At 42.4% G+C, this 24,579-nt stretch overlaps 1 protein-coding gene across 4 annotated transcripts in view; it reads right to left on the bottom strand.

Annotated features, from left to right (window-relative positions):
• The window catches only part of LOC126456729 (androgen-dependent TFPI-regulating protein-like), a 211,502-nt gene that overhangs the window by 5,624 nt on the left and 181,299 nt on the right, over positions 1-24,579 (bottom strand). For all 4 annotated transcript variants that reach the window (XM_050092474.1, XM_050092473.1, XM_050092472.1 and 1 more), the window contains exon 3: positions 126-346. In XM_050092474.1, the coding sequence (XP_049948431.1) occupies positions 126-346 (221 nt within the window). The remainder of the gene's footprint in view (positions 1-125; positions 347-24,579) is intronic.

Here is a 24,579-nt window from a genome sequence, read left to right as displayed (position 1 = left end):
GATATAAAATGTTGATTACTGTAAAAATTTCTCCATATCAAAACACCAATTTTTATAAATATTTTCAACAGCAACGATATGAGTGTTTTGCTTAATTTAATATAGTTTATCCTGTTTTTACTTACGTTATGCTGTACAGTAGTACCATCCCAACAATTGTTACGAAAGCCCGTCTTCTGCTGGGAAACTTGGGTGCACAAATGATGATCTCCATCAGACTAATAATGATAATATTTGTGTGTAGACAGTGGTTCATCCAGGACTCCAGGTAACGTTCCATTATGCCTCGATCTTCTATCATATGTGGTGCTGAGAGATACAGGCTCCAAAATAAGACCAACACAATCTGTGAAGAGAGCGTACATTTTAGAAAATTTATCAGTAACATCCAATAATTACAATTAATTCGTTGATTGACTAATCACTAATATTACACCAGCTAAATGTGAATGTTCATATTGGATTATAGTCGTCTGCACACTCAAGAAATACCGGTATTAGCACGATGTTCTTCGTGTTGAAGCAACCAAGTGTGATACCATCCTTCTTTCTCCGTTACGACTCATTTATTTTATATGAAAGTATAAGTCATGGTTTAGACCATGAGTGTCCAATCCGCGGCCGAAAGCAAATATGTGTGCGGCCCAAAGCGTGAGCATCTGTCACACAATCGTAAAAAAATTCCATAGAATTCCGATAATGTACAGTTATGATAAACTGAATCTTTTCTAGTTGAAACTCTCGCCACACTATGCTGTTCTCTCATCGATCCATCCTGGTTTTTTAAAGCATATTATGTGCGGCCCAAAAATACTAGGCTAGTCTTCTTCCTGTGCGGCCCAGGGAACCATCCTGACTATAAAAATACCGGTTGCTATGAATATCCTGTTACATCGTTTACACCGATATGACAACACCAGCGGATTCGAGTAAATAACACTGCAAATAGCCTTTTATACCTGTAAGTACCTATTTTTTATGAACAACCACGCAAAGATACGAAAACAGTAGGCCTAAAGTACGTTATAAGAGCATCTTGGTTTGTATCACAGATGTGTTAGATCACAGAACAGACAGTCTGGTTTGTATACGGTACTGATGACTCAGCATTATTCACTTTCATGTAGTTAACGGTTTTCTCTGCAGTATTGCACGTTCGTGGTGAATACACCTTTTCGAGCAACAACTCAGAAAGTGAAAGATGTTTTGGAAGTAACTGATCGTCACTGAATATACGGCAGTAAAAACAAATACTGCGAACAATTTACAATACTTAGTAAATACTCGAGTGGTGTTACGATTAACGAAAAGATTCAAAAAGAACCGGTGATTCTTTGCGTACCGGTACCATTACTCAGCTTCATCTTGGTGCAGTGTTTACAGACTGTGCATAAAAACCGGTATTCAAGAGTAGACTTTTAGTGGTTATAGCTGTTTTCTCGAGTGACAATTTAAATTAAGTAGCCTACATTATGACAGGTAGGGTACTATTTATTCTTCATTCGCTTGCTTCACGGACATCGATTACAGATAACGGTGCGGTAGTGGACAAGCACAAACTGTTTTAAATTGTAATATTTAATTTGAAAGCGACTATGATGTCTCTTGTCACAGTATTAATGAACGTATTACACAGTTTCAAATCGCATTCGCAGTTGAGCGTAATGGTGTGCCTCCCCCTCACACAATGAACTGTTTACTGTTGTGACAATACAGATTAGGGTAATTTGCAAAAATGATTGCATATCGAAGTCGCAGGGTCCAAACAATACATATCGAACGTGCGATCGGAAATCGATCATGCGACTCCCCGGTGGCGGGCATGTGATCAGTTATTTGTGATCGTCAATTTTGTCTGTTTCCCGTCGTTCCCTTAGTTGCTCTAAATTACATACCTCAGCGAATTATTTGTTAGTTGCTAGGAAAACCCAGACGATTTATGTCGTTAGTAAGTGGGATGTCTGGTGTTCTTGATGTTTCTTCGGCGGATTCTCTCACATGGAAGAATCTAATTCCATGTTTGTCCAGTGTAGAAAATTGTTCGACTTTTTGTCGCAAATATGGAGTAGGCCTACTACCGGACGAGGAAAGAAGGGACTGTGTAGACTGTGGTGGTGCGAAGTGTGTAAAACTTCGCAAGAACAGTTTCGATGCTGAAATACCGTTACAATTTCATTGCATACAGTGCGGAAAACGAACGAGTATCAGGAAGAATACATCGTTCGACTCTTCCAAATTATCCATCTAGACCACCGTAATGGACTTTCACATGACGATAACACCGACGACGAGTAAGGTAAGTCGTCTCCTTTGCAGTTACAAGTATTTTTGTAGCGCTCTTCTTTTGTCGTTGCTGTAGTGAACAACGTAAACATACTCATAACGCCCGCCACCAGAGTCGCATGATCGATTTCCGACCGCACGTTCGATATGTATCGTTTGGACCCAGCGACTTCGATAGGCAATCATTCTTGGAGATTACCCAGATTAGTGTGCTAACTGGAACCTGCGATTTTGGCAGTCTCAAAGCTATCAACATCACGTATTTATCTTACATCACCTATCTGTTGTGAAGAAATTACACAGTCGTCACATTATCATGCACTCCACGAGCCGCTGTTCAGTTCTGACGTCTTTCAGCGGCAGTCAGACGTTGTGTTCGCTCCTGACGTCTTTGAACGGAGGACGACCTAATAACTTCCGTCTGCTATCTGATAGCGCGTATGGAGAATGTGGTAATCTCCAAGAATGTTTGCCTATCGAAGCCGCGGGCTGCAAACGGTACATATCCAACGCGCGATTCTAAGTCGATCACGCGACTGTGGTGGGCCGACCGCTGTGGCCGAGCTGTTCTAGGCTCTTCAGTCTGGAACCGCGCGACCGCTGCGGTCGCAGGTTCGAATCCTGCCTGGGGCATGGATGTGTGCGATGCCCTTAGGTTAATTAGGTTTAAGTAGTTCTAACTTCTAGGGGACTGATGATCTCAGATGTTAAGTTCCATAGTGCTCAGAGCCATTTGACTGTGGTGGTGGGCGTTATGATAAATTATTTGTGAGATGCTAGGAAAACCAAAACGATTTCTGACGGTAGTTAGTGGGATTTGTGGTACTGTTTACGTTTCTTCGGCCGATTGACTCACGTGTAAGTATCTAATTCCATGATCATGAAATGTAGAAAGTTGAATTTTTGTCGGAAATGTGACACTCTACCTATATTTTTGCGTGACATCGACAGTCTACCAATGTTACGGGAAAAAAGGGAATGCTTCCCGTAGCATACACGTCAAATGGACTTCCTCATGACGACAACGCCGACGACGAGTGAGGGAAGTCGTTTCCTTTGTAATTAGAACTATTTTAGTAACGCTCTTCTTTTGTTGTTTCTGTACTGACTACTATAAACATGCTCATAACGCCCGCCACCACAGTCTCGTAGTCGATTTAGAATCGCACGTTCGACATCTATTGTTTGGAGCCCGCAGCTGCGATAGGCAAACATTCTTGGAAATTACCGAGAATCTTGCAACGAGGAAGAACTCGACGAAGAAAAAAAGAAGTATCCTACTGGCTGGGAGTGTTTACTGGACCTGTATTTGAACCAGGATTTCAGTCTACTGCGGTCAACAAATGGGCCACACCGGTATGCGCACATCTGCTCGACTTTGAAGTTCCCAATTCTTCTGCTGGCAATAATACTCCAGCAAAAGGCGCCGGAGAGTTGAAGTTTTCTGACAAGTGCTAGAGAGGAGCGCACGTGTCAATTTTAGGACTGAAACTTTCTGGTGGATTTAAACCGTCAGTTGGACTGGGAGTCAAACCAGAAACCTCTGCCTTGTGCGGGCAAATGCTCTGCTACCCTCACATCTACACCACTCCTCTGCAGTTCACAATTAAGTGTTTGACAGAAGGTACACCGAACCACTTCCAGATTCTTTCTCGACCGTTTCATTCCAGAATAGCACGAGGGCGAAATGAACACCTCAGTCTTCCCGTCTGATTTCTCTTATTTTCTTACGACGGTCATTTCTTCCTATCTAGATGGGAACAAACAAAATATTTTCACATTCGGAGGATATAACAGATAACAGAAGGCAGCATGTCATTCTCAATGGAGACAAGTCTTCCAAAGTAAGAGTGATTTCAGGTCTGCCGCAGGGGAGTGTCGTAGGACCGTTGCCATTCACAATATACATAAATGACCTTGTAAATGACATCGGAAGTTCACTGAGGCTTTTTGCGGATGATGCTGTAGTATATCGAGAGGTTGTAACGATGCGAAATTGTACTGCAGGAGGATCTGCAACGAATTGACGCATGGTGCAGGAAATGGCAACTGAATCGCAATGTAGACAAGTGCTGCGAATACATAGAAAGAAATATCCTTTATCATTTAGCTACAATATAGCAGGTCAGTAACTGGAAGCAGTTAATTCCATAAATTATCTGGGAGTACGCATTAGGAGTGATTTAAAATGGAACGATCATATAAACTTGATCTTCGGTAGGCCTAAAGCAGATGTCAGACTGAGATTCATTGGAAGAATCCTAAGGAAATGCAATCCGAAAACAAAGGAAGTAGGTTACAGTCACTCGTTCGCCCACTGCTTGAATACTGCTCACCAGTGTGGGATCCGTACCAGATGGGATTGATAGAAGAGATAGAGAAGTTCCAACGGAGAGCAGCGCGCTTCGTTACAGGATCATTTAGTAATCACGAAAGCGTTACGGAGATGATAGATAAACTCCAGTGGAAGACTCTGCAGGAGAGACGCTCAGTAGCTCGGTACGGGCTTTTGTTAAAGTTTCGAGAATATACCTTCACCGAAGAGTCAAGCAGTATATTGCTCCCTCCTACGTATATCTCGCGAAGAGACCATGAGGATAAAATCAGAGATTAGAGCCCACACAGAGGCATACCGACTATCCTTCTTTCCACGAACAATACGAGACTGAAATAGAAGGGAGAACCGATAGAGGTACTCAGGGTACCCTCCGCCACACACCGTCAGGTGGCTAGCGGAGTATGGATGTAGATGTAGAAAGTTGTCGATTGACACTGTGAAAAGATTTCGGCGCAACGAAAAATATATATCGGTATAAGACATTATGCAAATGAATGCTCCAAACCAACTCCAACAAGGTATTATGTTTTTTTTTTTTTAATATTTTACATGACAGATCTGTTTCGGCTTATTTCTGTCATGCCTCGGTTAGTATAATACTTCTTGCAGTTACGAAACGTAAAAATACTTTTTTGTCAGACATTTTGACAGTTCACTTTTGACAGTTCTTTGCTATGATGCTGTGTGTTTACAAAGGATATAGGAAGGTAGGAGACGAGGTACTGGCGGAATTAAAGCTATGAAAACGGTGCATGACTCGTACTTGGGTAGCTCAGTTGGTAGAGCACTTACCCGCGAAAGGCAAAGGTCTCGAGTTCGAGTCTCGGTCTGGCACACAGTTTTAATCGTCCAGGAACTTTCATATCAGCGCACACTCCGCTGTAGAGTGAAAATTTCACTCTAGAAAGGATATACAGCTTACCAGAAATGATGCTACCTACCATTGTTCCTATGTTCCTTTAAATTTTATTATTTATTTATTTGAATGGCACTTTTAAAGAGCACGTTAAATCAATACATCAATTCTTGTTTTCTTCCTTCTTCTTCCTTTCTGCCCACATTAATTTCATGCGTTCTTATCTCTGTCTTCGGAGCTTCTCAATGTTATAAGGGTGCTTTTTTTTCTCTCTTGTTCTTCCTTGAAGGTCACCTTCTGTTCCCATACAAGTTTGTGTTGCGTGTGTTCATTTACTCAATGTTTGTTTCTTCGAGGTCATTTAAAGTCTGTGTAAACCGCACTGCTTGTCATATGTTTTCTACATGTTCATAGATTTCCCTTGTTGGGTCGTGGTGAGTTACTGTTGTCCTTCGGCCGAGTATGCTTCTAACCAGTCTCCTTTCGATTTTCATTACTTTATTTGTCCCGCCTTCTCGTACTAGGTTTGGTGCTTAGGAACTATACATAACCTCTGTGCTCACCACTGTATTGTAGTGTTTAGTTTTGTTGCCTACGTTAATGCCTTCTTCTTGTATATGTTTCTGGTGGTCTGGAATGCGATGTTAATTTTTTTTTGCTCTTATCTCTAGACTTTCTTTCTCATTACTGTTTATGGTTAGCCACTCACCTAAATATTTGAATGAATTAACTTTCTTGATTGTGTTTTGATTTGTGAGTAGTTTCCTTGGGCAATTTTTTACGTTTGTTATAAACCCTGTCTTTGTGAGAGAAGTTTGTGAAATGACTTTTCTCGCTTGCTCAATTAGGTTTTCTGTTTGGATTTTTGCATTCACCGGTGTGTCTGTGATCAGAGCAACGCCATCCACGAATGCCAAGGAATCTACACTGATGTTATCCTTTCGGTTTTCCTAATTTGATGCTTTCGTATCGGATTTTCTCCACTCTTTAATCACTTTTTCCAGGGCACAGGTAACAACTCGTCTCCCTGCCTGACTCCTGTTTTTATTTCAAAGGTTTTGGAGAAGCCTCCATAGAGCCTAACTTTCGATGACGTGTTTGTCATTGTGTCTTTGATAACGTTTGCAGTTTTTGGATCTAAGCCGAATTCTTTTATAATACTGATAAGGGATTATCTAGCAATGGAATCATACGCTTTCATGAAAAATACAAAGGTAACATTTGTTTCTTTATTTGTCTGTTTTCTCATTTCAAGGATGGTCTTTAGATCCAGATCTGTTCAATGCATGATCTATTTTTCCGAAATCCAGCTTGGTATACCCTTACTTGTGGGTCTAGTTGATGTCCCGCCCGGATGGGTAGTGCTGTAAAAAGGATCTTATATGTTACTGGCAGAAGCGATATCCCCATACAATTATTTGATTTAGTGCCTTTCTTGTGAAGAGGGTGTATGACGGCAGTTTCCCAGTCTTCCAGAATTTCTTCTTTCTCCTAGATTTTATCTATTATATTTTTAAGTTTAAGAATGATGTCATATCTTAACAGCCTTCCAAAGCTCTGCCTTAATCCCAGCCTCACTGGCTGCCTTATAGTTTTTTTAAGCGCATATGATTTCTTAAAGTTATTTTAAATCCGGGACCTTCGAATTGTTATTTTGAGTATAATTTTCATTAAAATGTATTTTGGTTTCAGAGTTATGATAACTGTGTAAATATTCAAACTATTTTGCTATTATGTCTCAGTTTTTCTGCTTAGGATGGACCATTTGATTGGTTTTTGGGCTCAGTAGTTGGGCTCATGATGAAGAGCTTCCTCTCTTAAACATTCTAATAGCTTCGCTTTTCTTTTGTAGGACGTTTTCTGCGTTTTCCTTACTATTGTTTGTATTCCACTTATCCCATGATTTGTGTCTTTCTTGTAGAACCTGGTCACATTGGTGGTTCCACGATGTCTGTATTTTACGTTTGGTATGTGGTGCCGTTCTGACCGTTGCTTCTATGATGTCATTTCTAAGGTCATCCCATGTTTGAAAGTCATGGTTTTGAAGTTCTGCCTTTAATTTTATCGGCTGTAGCTTACTGCGGTCGTATTTTGGGATCTTAGTAAAGGACTGTCAAAACTGAACTGCCAAAATACCTGACCAGAACGTCGCAACTACAAAAACTATTATACTTACCGAGACATGACAGAAAGTCTTTACTATAGATGCAATATGGTCGCCACTTCCAACCACACGTAAGTACCAGCGTAAACGTAAACGTAAAACAGCTACAATTTATATACAGATAATCTTACTAATCGCAGGTCACTTGATAATGGCAATTATCTGAAACGCGCCTGTCGTGTAAAATAGCTGTAAACATACAACAAGAAATATGCCACAAAAAATGCACGTACTTTAGCAAAAGCAATAAAAGACATACAAATACCACCAAGTGGGAAACTTTTATCTTTTGACAGTACAAACGTTTACATCAACATACCAGTACAGGAAACAATAGAAATTATAAAACAAAATCTGTTACAGCATAGGAAAACTTCTACTGCTCGAAGTTAGGAAATCATAGATGTCCTTAAAACTACTTTATCACAAAATTATTTTGAATTCAACTGAAAGATCTACACCCAAGCAGACAGAGTAGCTATGGGAAACTGTGTAGCTGGCACAATTGCAAGTACTCAACACATTAGAAGAAAATTTCTTTCCACTTACAGTTGCCAGTACTTAATAAGGTCATCTACTATTATAGATATTTAGATGATGTGTTAATGCTGGTTGATGGAAACAATACAGACATCAATACTGAACAACCTCCATCCCAACAGCAAATTTACTATGAAGTTGTAAACAGACAATTCAATAAATGACTTAGAACTGAGTATTAGCAAAGGCAACATACACAGATAAACCAACCATCACATATAATATTATAAAGGCCAACTCTTGCTATTCTAAAATACAAAAGCATGCCTTCTTTCACTGCTTTATAAACATAATAATCAGTTTGCTTTCAGAACCACCAGCTATGAAAAAAGAACTAAAAACACGCTGTTACATAGCCTACAAAACCGATTTTGATCAAGATATAGTAAGAAAATTGTATCAAAAACATACAAAACCGAAACCCATCACGATAAATAAGGGCATACATCTTACCAGAGAAACCTTAACAAAACACTGAACAATCTACATGCCTACAATTTAACTGCAACGCATATTAAATAGGATAAATTCACTATTTAAATCCACGCACAGGTAACTGGCTTTACACACAAACAGCAGTCTTATAACGAAATTACGTTCAAGCACGACCAAAATCTCAGAGTATGCCACTTCTGGAATATATAAAATCAATTGTGACGGTTGCAACAATTTGTATGTTGGCCAAACTGGACGAAATTTCAACAACGGATTAAAAAAAAAAAAAAAAACCACTAGAAACAGTGATAATAATCCGGCAAGTTTCTATTTATACTTGAAAACTCAGCACCGCAAAGCGAAGAAAATTGAACATATGTTAGAAATATTGAACAAAATACCGAAAGCATTTGCTATGCACATTGTCGAAGAACTGCAAATTTATATACATGCAAGGAAAGTTCACACGAAATTTTAACTGGACACACAGATTTTAAACATGAATGCTATCTACAAAACATTAAAGACCCGTATCCATTTACAAATATGGTCCGTATCCAATTACATATCTGGTACAGCACTCAGCCAGCTACTACTTTGTTCAATAAACAACACTGTATTGAATGTGTTGCAGAACACCGCATCACCATTACCATCTGCCTACAGCGCTCCAAATCTCATGGCAGAAGACAGCGAACTGAGTTTTGTAAGGTCTTTGTTTGCGGAATCGATGTTGATTTTTAAAGAGAAGATTTTCTTTCTTGTAGAACGTCATAGTGCATGAGCGTATATGTCCTACAATTCTACAAGACTGACGTCATCGGTGTAACCTACAACCAGTTGAGTACCAGGGCAATAGGTATACACGTATATTCCAAGCTTGTTTTACTCTGTTTCCTCCTTCTCCCTCTCTCTACATCTACTTCTACATGGATACACTGCAAATCACATTTAAGTGCCTGGCAGAGGCTTCATCGAACCACCTTCACAATTCTCTATTATTCCAATCTCGTATAGCGCGCGTAAAGAATGAACACCTATGTCTTTCCGTACGAGCTCTGATTTCCCTTATCCTATCGTCGTGATCGTTCCGCCCTATGTAGGTCGGAGTCAAAAAAATATTTTCGCATTCGGACGAGAAAGTTGGTGATTGGAATTTCGTGAGAAGATTCAGTCGCAACGAAAAACGCCTCTGTTTTAATGGTTTCCAGCTCAAATCCTGTATCATTTCTGTGACACTCTCTCCCATATTTCGCGATAATACAAAACGTGCTGCCTTCCTTTGAACTTTTTCGATGTAAGGGTCCCACAGCGCGCAGCAGTATTCTAAAAGAGGACGGACAAGCGTAGTGTAAGCAGTCTCCTCAGTAGGTCTGTTACATTTTCTAAGTGTCCTGCCAATAAAACGCAGCCTTTGGTTAGCCTTCCCCACAACATTTTCTGTGTGTTCCTACCAATTTAAGTTGTTCGTAATTGTAATACCTAGGTATTTAGTTGGATTTACGGCTTTTAGATTAGACTGATTTATCATGTAACCGAAGTTTAACGAGTTCCTTTTCGCACTCTTGTGGATGACCTCACACTTTTAATTATCTAGGGTCAACTGCCACTTTTCACACCATTCCGATATTTTTTCTAAATCGTTTTGCAGTTTGTTTTGATCTTCAGATGACTTTATTAGTCGATAAACGACAGCGTCATCTGCAAACAACCTAAGACGGCTGCTCAGATTGTCTCCCAAACCGTTTATATAGATAAGGAACAGCAAAGGGCCTATAACACTACCTTGGGGAACACCTGAATCACCTCTGTTTTACTCGATGACTTGCCGTCAATTACCACGAACTGTGACCTCTCTGACAGGAAATCGCAAATCCAGTCACATAGCTGAGACCATATTCCATAAGCACGCAATTTTACTACGAGCCGTCGTCTCTGTGTCGATCCCCTGCACCTCATCTCTCTGCCCACCCGCTCCAACACCCATTCTATCTCCATCTTCTTCGCCCCCCCCCCCCTTGTCATCTTGTCCTACTCCTCGCTCTGTCCGTCTCCTCCTACTCCTCTCTCTGTTTATCTGCTCTTCCCGCCTCTGTCCATCTCTTCCTACCCCTCTCCAATTCTTCCCCCCCCCCCCTCTGTCTATTTCCTTCTCCCCTCATGTCTGTCTACCTCCTCTTTCTCTGTACATTACCTCTTCTCCCCTCTCTTTGTCCAGGTCTCCTCTCCTTGTCGCCGCGCGGGGTAGCCCCACGGTTTGAGGCGCCTTGTCGCCGTACGCGCGGCTGTCCCCGTCGGAGGTTCGAGTCCTCCCTCGGGCATGGGTGTGTGTGATGTCCTTAGCGTAAGTTATTTTAAGTTAGGTTAACTAGTGCGTAAGCTTAGGGACCGATGACCTCAGCAGTTTGGTCCCGTAAGACCCTACCACAAATTTCCAATTTTTTCCTCTCCTTATCTCTGTCCCTCTCCTTTCCATTATCTTTGCCCATCACTTCCTTCCCACTTTCTGTCTCACCATTTGCTCCTCACCCTTGTATCTTTACGTTATCACCCTCATTCCACTTCTTACCCCCAGAGTATATACTTCCACATCTGCATCTGAATCTGCATATATACTCCGCAATCCACCGTACGGTGCGTGGCGGAGGGTACCTCGTACCACAACTAGCATCTTCTCTCCCTGTTCCACTCCCAAACAGAACGAGGGAAAATGACTGCCTATATGCCTCTGTACGAGCCCTAATCTCTCTTATCTTATCTTTGTGGTCTTTCCGCGAAATGTAAGTTGGCGGTAGTGAATTTGTGCTGCAGTCAGCCTCAAATGCTGGTTCTCTAAATATCCGCAGTAGCGATTCACGAAAAGAACGCCTCCTTTCCTCTAGACTCCCACTCGAGTTCCTGAAGCATTTCCGTAACACTCGCGTGATGATCAAACCTACCAGTAACAAATCTAGCAGCCCGCCTCTGAATTGCATCTATGTCCTCCCTCAATCCGACCTGATAGGGATCCCAAACGCTCGAGCAGTACTCAAGAATAGGTCGTATTAGTGTTTTATAAGCGGTCTCCTTTACAGATGAACCACATCTTCCCAAAATTCTACCAATGAACCGAAGACGACTATCCGCCTTCCCCAAAACTGCCATTACATGCTTGTCCCACTTCATATCGCTCTGCAATGTTACGCCCAAATATTTAATCGACGTGACTGTGTCAAGCGCTACAGTACTAATGGATTATTCAAACATTACTGGATTCTTTTTCCTATTCATCTGCATTAATTTACATTTATCTATATTTAGAGTTAGCTGCCATTCTTTACACCAATCACAAATCCTGTCCAAGTCATCTTGTATCCTCCTACAGTCACTCAACGACGACACCTTCCCGTACACCACAGCATAATCAGCAAACAGGCGCACATTGCTATCCACCCTATCCAAAAGATCATTTATGTAGATAGATGACAACAGCGGACCTACCACACTTCCCTGGGGCACTCCAGATGATACCCTCACCTCCGATGAACACTCACCATCGAGGACAACGTACTGGGTTCTGTTACTTAAGAAGTCTTCGAGCCACTCACATACTTCGAAACCAATCCCATATGCTCGTACCTTAGTTAGGAGTCTGTAGTGGGGCACCGAGTCAAACGCTTTCCGGAAGTCAAGGAATATGGCATCCGTCTGATACTCTTCATCCATGGTTCGCAAGATACCATGAGAAAAAAGGGCGAGTTGCGTTTCGCAGGAGCGATGCTTTCTAAAGCCGTGCTGATACATGGACAGCAACTTCTCTGTCTGAAGGAAATTCATTATATTCGAACTGAGAATATGTTCGAGAATCCTGCAACAAACCGATGTTGAGGATATAGGTCTGTAATTTTGAGGATCCGCCCTTCTAACCTTCTTATATACAGGCGCTTTTTTCCAGTCGCTCGGGACTTTACGTTGGGCAAGAGATTGGCGATAAATGCGAGCTAAGTAAGGAGTCAATGTAGTGGAGTACTCTTTGTAAAACCGAATTGGAACCGCATCAGATCATAGATAATGTGTGTTCCAAATTTGGTTGAATTCCTTGCAGCGATTTAGGATGAGCTTTTTACATGTGGATTAACCCGCATACGCACATGCCAAATATGTCACATATATTTAACAAATTTCACTCGTATTTGTGCACATACTTCATCTAAATATCTAAATAATTTCGTCCTGCAGTTTCGTTTTCACGCAGCTCAATGATTATGACATAGTACCTCCTGAAACACGTGTCGTACAGTACTATAGATTAGGAGGTACAGCCAGTGGTATATATGAAGATCGTCTGCGAAATCCGTCGCAAATATTATAGGTATCAAAGAAGTTATAAATTTAAACGTCATGCATGACGCAACTGTTTTTCACACATCTCAATATTTGACGTCATATCTCCTAAACTGTGTATCGTAAATGGATATATTTTTGTAGACATTTGTGACATTAGTGAATACTGAGTTGGAAATGTGTTACAAATAGAGTTATTATTTGTTACAAATAGAGTTATTAGCAGAGAAGTGGTAAATTTAAACGCCATACATGACGTGGCACTTTCCGGGCATCTCAGTGTTTATGGCGTCATATGTCCTTAACCATGTGTCGTACAACGGCATGATTTTGCTCGTACGGGGTAAATGTTAATAGTGCCTGAAAAAGGTGTGCGAATGCAAATAGAAGTAAGGAAGTAACAAATTAAAACGTTATGCTTCATGCGGCAGTTTTACTGCATGAAGAGCGAAAAATTTAATAAGCGACAAAGTTGTCAGGGAGAAAAAGTCTCATATAGGTTTGAAATTCTGTGTAAAGTTTGTTGCAAGTCAGTACGTGCCCTCATTTTCAAATACTGAATGACTGAAGTAGGGGTATCCGCTCGCCGTAAGCTGCAATACTTTTTCGCCCCCACTCCCTATCCACTGCCCCCCCTCCCCCCCCTCCTCCCCCGTTTCCACACAGTAAGTGATATACGTAGCAAGTTCAGCTAAAATTGGTCTCGTGGTTTAGGAGATGTGGTACATTCATACATACATACACAAACACACATTTTTATAATATGCGTGGATAAGGGTCATGCGCGTCTGTCGCCGACCTATCTCGAAAATGAATGACCGGCGCTTTGTACCAATCGCTAGTTTCCCTTTGTTGATGGCTCAAAGGGCTCTGAGCACTGTGAGACTTAACTTCTGAGGTCATCAGTCCACTAGAACTTAGAACTACTTAAACCTAACTAACCTAAGGACGTCACACACATCCATGCCCGAGGCAGGATTCGAACCTGCGATCGTAGCAGTCGCGCGGATCCGGACTGAAGCGCCTAGAACCACTCGGCCACCGCGGCCGGCTTCCCTTTGTTGATTCCGTGACATAAGATAACCTATTGTCCCAAGGCGAGCACGTTATTTTGAAAGGAGCAGGGTCACGTCCAGTCAACTTGATTTATGTCTTCTGGAATTTCATTATTAATTCGTTCAGTAGATCGCAATCGATTCCTTTCCCACTTTTGTTGAGCCAGCGCCCTGTTTGTGATAACCTTGGTATCCTTCTTTTCTTTCTTCCTTTTTAATGAGCCAAAAAAAAAAGAAAAGTATTATTGAGCGCAGTTTCTGAAAGCATTGTGCCATCTATAACGAACCTGACTGCGTATGTTACAGTCTTAACAATAGCTATTGGGCCTTATCTAACATTTGAAGCCTGTGCTAAATTTGATCGAAGACAGTGTGCCCGATCAGTTCCTTTATCTGTTTGGGGCACACGATACTCTTCACATCACATTCTAAAAAAAAAGAAGCATGTTGATTTTAGCTCGTCTGGAACTCATTGCGCTTTCCATAAGCGGGACTCATAGTGTAGTAGGCTGTGTTTACCTGTAGGATAGTCGTCCTCAGTAGTGTGAAGATTCGATGTGTACTAGCTCTATCTCTTGAATGGATACTACACGTACCTTGCACGATAAATTTCCAAAACTGGTGCTCAAAATGGTTCAAATGGCTCTAAGCACTATGAGACTTAAGATCTGAGGTCATCAGTCCCCTACACTTAGAACTACTTAAATCTAACTAACCTAAGGACATCACACACATCCATGCCCGAGGCAGGATTCGAACCTGCGACCGTAGCGGTCGTCCGGCTCCAGACTGTAGCGCCTAGAACCGCACGGCCACAACGGCCGGCAAAACGGTTGCATAGCTCTAGAAAAGTCCCTTGGAAGGTGGTATTAGCTGTTTGACTGAAAACAAAAGCAGAAATCTGGGTCCACGTCCCGGTCCGGGAAACAGTTTTAAATTGTCACAAATGATTGTGTACTGTGAGATCTGAAGGATCGTTAAAACAATGACAGCACATTCTTTTGCACTCACCACGAAACTCAGGTACTGTTTTACTGATGGTTCACATTATTCTGTTTGTAAACTACATCAGGCCTGACATGTGGAATAATCGGGTCTACTGCCGGATGTTTGTGTCGCTGTGGCACAATATTTCGGCCACGTGACTCGTTGCCTTCTTCAGGTGCTACTGTCAGTCTCACGTAGCAAGCATCTGAAGAAGGCAACGAGTCCCGTGGCGGAAATATTGTGCCACAGCGACACAAACATCCGGCAGTAGACCCGATTATTCCACATGTCAGGATCTCGCCGGGAAAGCCTGAAGAGTTATATCAGACCTGTTCTCGATTCACCTAACGGTGATTAAACGCAAATACAAACCATTACCAGCTACTGGAGCAAACGACGAATGAACTTAATATGAAAAAAAACCTGAATATGAAGTTGAAAGATAGCTGACTTAGGCGCCTACAGAACTAGAATCGTGAAGATTCGCCTGTAGGCAGTCAGACGGCTTCTAAGTAAGTGTTTATACATTTTAATAAATTCTCTAAGAATCTATTTAATTCATCTTCCTTGTTAGATGTTCTAGAAGATCTACCTAAGTATTTTGGGAACTAGAGAGACTATTAGGAGGTATCGATAGACTGCTGAACTAGCAACTATGCAGTTGCATTCAAGTTCTTTACTGTGAGGGGGGCAGGAAATTACTTGAAGGAAAGGGGCACTGCAAAATTTCTAAATATGTTTTCCTGGGAATACTGAAGTCGCCTCACAAATGCTTTAATTTGGTCTAGCCTCACAAAACCTGTGTCTTGTTTAAATTAAATCTATCACCATAATTTTTTCTTGATTTACTGTTTATCTTTTATACAGGATGTTACAAAAAGGTACGGCCAAACTTACAGGTAACATTCCTCACACACAAAGAAAGAAAATATGTTATGTGGACATGTGTCCGGAAACGCTTACTTTCCATTTTAGAGCTCATTTTAATACTTCCCTTCAAATCACATTAATCATGGAATGGAAACACACAGCAACAGAACGTACCAGCGTGACTTCACTTTGTTACGGGAAATGTTCAAAATGTCCTCCGTTAGCGAGAACACAAGCATCCACCCTCCGTCGCATGGAATCCCTGATGCGCTGATGCAGCCCTGGAGAATGGCGTATTGTATCACAGCCGTCCACAATACGAGCACGAAGAGTCTCTACATTTGGTACCGGGGTTGCGTAGACAAGAGCTTTCAAATGCCCCCATAAATGAAAGTCAAGAGGGTTGAGGTCAGGAGAGCGTGGAGGCCATGGAATTGGTCCGCCTCTACCAATCCATCGCACCGAATCTGTTGTTGAGAAGCGTACGAACACTTAGACTGAAATGTGCAGGAGCTCCATCGTACATGAACCACGTGTTGTGTCGTACTTGTAAAGGCACATGTTCTAGCAGCACAGGTAGAGTATCCCGTATGAAATCATGATAACGTGCTCCATTGAGCGTAGGTGGAAGAACATGGGGCCCAATCAAGACATCACCAACAATGCCTGCCCAAACGTTCACAGAAAATCTGTGTTGATGACGTGATTGCACAATTGCGTGCGGATTCTCGTCAGTCCACACATGTTGATTGTGAAAATTTACAATTTGATCACGTTGGAATGAAGCCTCATCCATAATGAGAACATTTGCACTGAAATGAGGATTGACACATTGTTGGATGAACCATTCGCAGAAGTGTACCCGTGGAGGCCAATCAGCTGCTGATAGTGCCTGCACACGCTGTACATGGTACGGAAACAACTGGTTCTCCCGTAGCACTCTCCATACAGTGACGTGGTCAACGTTACCTTGTACAGCAGCAACTTCTCTGACGCTGACATTAGGGTTATCGTCAACTGCACGAAGAATTGCCTCGTCCATTGCAGGTGTCCTCGTCGTTCTAGGTCTTCCCCAGTCGCGAGTCATAGGCTGGAATGTACCGTGCTCCCTAAGACGCCGATCAATTGCTTCGAACGTCTTCCTGTCGGGACACCTTCGTTCTGGAAATCTGTGTCGATACAAACGTACCGCGCCACGGCTATTGCCCCGTGCTAATCCATACATCAAATGGGCATCTGGCAACTCCGCATTTGTAAACATTGCACTGACTGCAAAACCACGTTCGTGATGAACACTAACCTGTTGATGCTACGTACTGATGTGCTTGACGCTAGTACTGTAGAGCAATGAGTCGCATGTCAACACAAGCACCGAAGTCAACATTACCTTCCTTCAATTGGGCCAACTGGCGGTGAATCGAGGAAGTACAGTACATACTGACGAAACTAAAATGAGCTCTAACACGGAAATTATGCGTTTCCGGACACGTGTCCACATAACATCTTTTCTTTATTTGTGTGTGAGGAATGTTTCCTGAAAGTTTGGCCGTACCTTTTTGTCACACCATGTATATGGAACCAATAAATATGTAGAACACAGGAAATCATAAATGTGTCTTTTATCTTTCCTAGAAAGATAATTCGGTGCACTTTCGTAAACTGTAAACTATTAAAAATGTTGTTGAATAATTTGAAACAAAGAGTCTAGCGCGGTTCTGCTACATATTTCCTTGTCCTATTCTGTACCACATGTAACGAGAACTTCGTCATTATTGCTGTGTTCAGAAGCATCATTTACGACCGAGTTCTGATCCTGTCACAACATCGAGTGTAGATGTATGTACGTATAAAAGCTGACTCGAAAGTGCCCTACATTATTCATCCTCGGAAACGACCTTCCCGGAAGGTCAAACACGCTACGGCGCCGCCCAACATCTGTGCTCCCTTTATCAGCGCTGTTACGCGACTGCCAGTTGATAACCTCACATTCTTATCCGGCAGTTCGCATAATAGGCTTCCACATTAATGGAGAAAAACTTGGCACTACAAAACTAACACGTGTCTTGATTGCGAAAGAAGACATCCAGTCTAGCATTATTCACGATCTGATAGCACTTGTCAGCCATTTACCTAACGAAATCCACATCTGCGTACATCCCATTTATTGACCTCTATCTACTCGTTCAGCTCAGTACAAATTTCTCTAAGGCAATTCTCTTACTGGTAACCAGGCCACCATGATATGTCCTGTATCCAATGATAATAATTCGTGTTGTTCTTCCTGGCTGACGTCTCGGTCAGCATACATTTAGCGTCTTAGTTCCGATTATGTTGTTACACAAAACGTGTTGCAAATGTGAACAATCAGCGTTTTGACGAGAGTTATTCAGAAGGTTAAATGCCGTTGCGAAATGGAAAAGAGACAGTGAAACTCAAATATCTCAATGTATTTAGGACCTACTCTATATTTAATTACGTAGCTTCTTCTTTATTTCTACCTAACTGTCTCCATTTTTGACAAACTTATCGTAGCGTGGCACCAATTCTTGAACGCCATTATTGTATTAACGTTTACTATCTGGTCAAAAGCATCCGGACATCCACATGTAATGCGGAATTGACAACTGGATGCCACGATAAGCGGAGAGTATTGTGTTGTTTTTTTTTTTTTTCCTAACAGTAGAGTGGTTCGATCAGGAGAGCTCAGTACCGTTGAAAGTGGACTAGGCAACGGACCTCATCTAAGCAACGAATAAATCAGGGACGTTTCAAACCACCTAAAGTCGACCAAGTCGACTCTTCGTCATTTACGTCGCTGAGTGGAAACGCGAGAAAACCATCGCAACTAAACCAAGAGCAGGCAGACCTCACGTACTGACGGACACAGACCCTCCGAAATTCCGGAAGGGGTTGCAAAAAATGTCGTGGCATCAACAGAAGGAACCGCTAGTGAGCTCCAAAGTGTTGCCAGTAGTCCAGCTAGATTGTGCGTAGTGAATTAGAAAGTGTGGGGTACAGTGGCTGAGCAACTCCTCACAGGACACATATTTCTGTAGTCAGTGACAAACGACGCTTCATGTGGCGTAAAGAGCGAATCCATTGGGCAGAGGATGACTGGAAAATATTTCTGTAGTCAGTGACAAACGACGCTTCATGTGGCGTAAAGAGCGAATCCATTGGGCAGAGGATGACTGGAAAATATTTCTGTAGTCAGTGACAAACGACGCTTCATGTGGCGTAAAGAGCGAATCCATTGGGCAGAGGATGACTGGAAACGAATGATCTGCAGTGATAAATGAGCTATTAAAATACCCATACAATGACTCAGACCAATATCTCAGAGTTTTGTGGTGGACATTGCTTCTTAGTTTAATAATTGGTTTCGCAGCTATCCTCTACATTTAAGAGAGCTATACAAATGGTTCAAATGGCTCTGAGCATATGGGACTTAACTTCTGAGATCATCAGTCCCCTAGAACTTAGAACTACTTAAACCTAACCAACATAAGGACATCACACACATCCATGCCCGAGGCAGGATTCGAAACTGCGACCGTAGCGGTCGCGACGTTCCAGACTGTAGCGCCTAGAACCGCTCGTCCACACCGGCCGGCTGAGCTATACACTGAAGCGCCAAAGAAAGTGGTGTAGCGATGCGTATTCAAACACAGAGCTATGTAAACGGGCAGAATATGATGCTGTGGTCGGCAACGCCTCTATAAGGCACCAAGTGTCTGGCGTAGTTGTTAGATCGGTTACTGCTGGTACAATGGCAGGTTATCAAGATTTAAGCGAGTTTGAACGTGGTGTTATAGTCGGCGCACGAGCGATGGGACACAGCATCTCCGAGGTAGCGACGAAACGAGGATTTTCCCGTACGACCATTTCACGAGAGTACCATGAATATCAGGAATCCGGTGAAACATCAGATCTTCGACATAGCTGCGGAAGGAAAAAGATCCTGCAAGAACGGGACCAAGGACGACTGAAGAGAAATGTTCAACGTGACAGAAGTGCAACCCTTCCGCAAATTGCTGCTGATTTCAATGCTGGGCCATCAACAAGTGTCAGAGTACGAACCTTTCAACCAAACATCTGGGATGCCTTGCAACGTTCAGAAGAGATCTACACTCCCTCGTACTCTTACGGATTTATGGACAGCCCTGCAGGATTGATGGTGTCAGTTCTCTCCAGCGCTACTTCAGACATTAGTCGAGTCCATGCGACGACGTGTTGCGGCACTTGTGCCAGTTCACGGGGGCCCTACACGATATTAGGCGGGTGTACCAGTTTCTTTGGCTCTTCAGTGCAGTTTTACCTCTAAGAAAGCGTGTAAAACGAATTTTCTCTACGTTTAGCTTTAATATTTTATGATAAGTGGCTTAGAATATCCAACCTCTGTTTCTTAATCTCCTTAGTTTTATTCAGCACTGTGAGTGTACAAGCTGTGGCGGGAGATTAGAGCAGCAGTTTCCCGCCGCACAGCACTTGCTACGGAGCCTTGGCGTGCGGCTAGCGTCTACGCGGCCTTGGAAAAACCCGAGCGGAAGCTTGGCAGGGGCGCGTATGGCCGTTTTGCGCGCCTGTAGGAATTTATGTGCCAGAGAAAAATACGTAAAGCTCAATTATCTAGACGCGCCACAAAGGAATATAATAGTTTAAAAGTTATCGTTGTCTTAAAAATTGTAAATTTACGAAAGTTCAAAAGTAATAAAATTATAAACAGCCGACCAGTTGCAATGGATAAAGAAATTCTTTACCTAGGTTTCGACAAATATAAATTTGTCTTCTTCAGAAGGTAGCAATTTTACATTAGTAAACCGGTTGTGAGCTCTGCAAGATCCATGAACTATTTTATATTTACGTTACAAACCCTAATTCTAGGGTTATATTTTATTTTTGACACATGGATCTATGCCGACTATTGTAAAAACGGTGATGGTACATAAGTCCTTACTAATGTAAAATTGCTACCTTCTGAAGAAGACAAATTTCTATTTGCCGAAACCTAGGTAAAGAATTTCTTTATCCATTGCAACTGGTCGGCTGTTTATAATTTTATTACGTGGAACCGTTGCTGTTGTGCAGCTATGTTTACAAATTAAAGTTCAAAAGCTAATATCTCGGCAAGGGTTTGGCCGATTAATATGAACAACGTGTTTACGGATGCGGCTAGTAGAGCTGCATCGAGCAATCATAGCCGATTTAGCAGAATATGTACCATTTTTGAATGAGAGGTCGGAATATGAGAATGTGCAGACACAAGGAGAACTGGCTGCTGTCCAAAAACATCTGGTAATAGTGTTACCACGGTCGACAGGCTTCACAGTACTGCTCAAAGCTGCGGCATTGGGGGACCAATGGTGAAAGCTCGACACCTTTCATGCCATTGAAATCCCCTGGAAACTCCGCTGTCGCTGCCTCTTTTCACAGGCAACATCTGACCAGCCTGCCTTCACTCGACGATTAGTAGTGGGCTATGGTTGGTTCACATGTCACCGGGCGGAGGGTGGAAGTGAGAACTGGCCACATAGCTGCCCCCTTTCGCCTTATCAACGGGTTCATGGTGCTGCGCAGCGTTGATGACACACCTGAGCCAGCACTGGATGCCTCTTATGTTGGGCCTGTGGCCGATATCGCTATCCAGTACGATCAAGTACATAGGGCGGGTATGCTAATCACTGGGAGCTCCGACGCTAGTAGCCCTTAAGGGAAATAAGAGGGGGGTCGGGGAAGAATTCCGGTGTGCATTCGGTAACTTTGCTGGGAGGTCTTCTCAGAAATGTCGAGGAGCCTCTTCCGGAGTCTATCGAACGCACTGGCTGCAACTGGGTGCATGTTGTGGTTCATGTCGGCACGGATAAGCCTGCCACTTGGGTTCTGAGACCATCCTCGGTTCCTTTCTGCGGCCGGCTGATTTGGTGAAGGTAGCTAGCATCGCACGAGGGGTGAAAGTTCACTATTTGTAGCAGCGTTACCAGAGTCGATCGCGGTCATATGGTTTGGAGCAGAGTGAATGACCTAAGAAACCGAAAACCGGTTAGTGAATAGATAAAAATCATAGGAGAACAGCAATGAAGTGTCTTTCTTTGTTATTACATTATGTCTTTGAACCATATTCGTCTCATGGTCAGAACAGCATGGAAGCTAATAACCACTCTGTCATTCGTCCAAAGCGTAGAATCACTATCGGCAAGTACCGTTATTTAGTTTTGTTTTTTTTAATAAGGTAAGTTGTCAGTCTTCTGACTGGTTCGATGCAGCTAGCCACGAATTCCTTTATTGCACCAAACTCTCACCTCAAGGTGGCACTTCCAACCTACGTTCTCAGTTATTTGTTGGATGCATTGAAATCTCTGTCTTCCGCTACAGCGTTTGCCCTTTATAGCTCCCTCTAATACCGCGGAAGGTATTCCCTGATTTGAATATCGTTGTTATATTTGCCGTCTTTTATGGTTTCCAAAAGTAGGGATTGCCGTACACAACACACGTGCATCTACCGCAAAAATTAGGGAAAGGAAACTACACTGTTGTACCTATATAATTCTATGATTTTTGGGTTTACCTGCTGTTTGACATGGACGTATGTACACCAAATGCCACTTTCAGGTATGATCCAGATGTGTGTGTTTACTTAGCTCACAAGCAGATCTAGTAAAAATATTGTTACGTGCTTTAAGGTTTTAGTATGAGCATTTTTATATTTTTGGAGCCACTGACGGCGTTCATCATGGCCGAAACCGGTTATGGGTGTGTTATAAAAAGTGACTGCGTAAAGAAATAAACAAAACGTAATCCCATAATTATTAGGTTATGATCTCCTTTTATACACTCAATCACCCGGTCACTATCCACATCACTTTCTCTTTCTCTTCATTTTATGCTAGCGACGTCTGCATATTTGAACTATTGTTATTGGCTTTTGTTTGCCATCTTTTCTAATGAGGACAACCGTATCACTGAACTGTTCGCATAAAGTCAGTCTCTGCTCTGCTCGTGACGAGTCCGACTCGCGTTATACCATTTTCTGCGGCTGTTGACATTACGCTATATTTGTCTGAGCCGAAATTCCATTTCACTTCACCGATCCCGCACTATATCTATACTGAGTCTTTGGATTACTCTCTTCAAATTAATTCCATTTCACTTCACTGATCCCGCACTACATTTAAATTGAGCCTTTGCATTTCTCTTTTCAGATTTTCTACTCTCCCTACCTTCTGACATTCTACTCTCAGTTACCCTTTCGTTGGTTACTAGATATTTTTCTCATCATTACCGACCCGTTTTCAGTCTTCAGTTAGAGGTCCAAATGGGAGACTAATCTGGAATCTTTTGTCAGTGGGAAGATCATCATGACACTTGTAACGTCTCGCACCTCAGTCGGCACAAACGGAATCCTTACAGCATCACTATGTTGTCCGCCCGTCTGCCCCCCTGTCTCCCCGACTGTTAGGATTCCTTTTTCTCAGAAACGAGTAGAGATATCAAGTTGAAATTGATGTTTCTTACTAAAGTGTATGGTCTACGATCCCTTGGCTGTGTAAAAAAAAATTTAAGCTTCTGCGTCAATGCAATCAAAAGATACGGCCATTTATGCTACATATTCTGATACTCGCAAACTCACTCATCAAAACCTATAGGGTATTTCCTGTTGACCTAAAATCATGAAATTTGGCAACAAGCAATGTTTGACAGTGCAAATAAATCAAAAATATCCGACAGTGGTTAGTTTGTAATTACGTCACACAAAATATTATTTTTTACCATTAGAGACGTACATTGCATTCGTAATCCATCAAAAACCTCAGCAACTACTACATTGAAGAGCCAAAGAAACTGGCACACCTGCCTAATATCGTGTAGGGCGCTGCGAGTGCGCATAAGTGACGCAAAACGACGTGGCACGGACTCGACTAATGTCTGAAGTAGTGCAGGAGGGAACTGACACCATGAATCCTGCAGGGCCGTCTATAAATCCGTAAGAGTACGAGGGGGTGGAGATATCTTCTGAACAGCAGCGACGTTGCAAGGCGTCCCAGATACGCTCAATAACGTTCATGTCTGGGAGTTTAGAGGCCAGCGGAAGTGTTTAAACTCATAAGAGTGTTTATTTTAATTTAAACCAACAGCCTCAGCTGCAAGGATTACCTGGACTTACCCGGGTTTCAGTCGGGATAACTCAACCTTCTTCAGAATAAAAGTAACTACCGTTTGTCCATAGTGGACATCGTTCATCGTTCATCGTTCAGTTCCGGTACGAAACTCGTGGCTGCCGCATCGCGGTGGCGAAATGGGGCCGAGGCATTTTCGGATAGGTTTTTACAATCTGACGATAATTTATGGATTTGTAGTTTTAGCTTGACGATGTCCACTATGGACAAACAGTAGTTACTTTTATTTTGAAGAAGGTTGGGTTATCCCGACTGAAACCTAGGTAAATCCAGGTAATTCTTGCAACTGAGGCTGTTTGTATAAATTAAAATAAATATTTATACAGTTGCTGACAGGGCCGCGAAATGTTGAAAATATTCATAAAAGTGTTCCTGGAGCCACTTTGTAGCAATTCTGGACGTTTGGGGTGTCGCATTGTCCTGCTGAAATTGCCCAAGTCTGTCGGAATGCACAATGGACATAAATGGATGCACGTAGTCAGACAGGGTGCTTACGTACGCGTCATCTGTCAGGGTCGTATCTAGAAGGATCAGGGGTCCCACATTACAACAAC

This window comes from Schistocerca serialis, chromosome 2, assembly GCF_023864345.2.
Source record: "Schistocerca serialis cubense isolate TAMUIC-IGC-003099 chromosome 2, iqSchSeri2.2, whole genome shotgun sequence".
Lineage (NCBI taxonomy): Eukaryota > Metazoa > Arthropoda > Insecta > Orthoptera > Acrididae > Schistocerca > Schistocerca serialis.
Note: the sequence above shows the minus strand (reverse complement) of the source record. Positions and strands in the feature narration are given on the sequence as shown.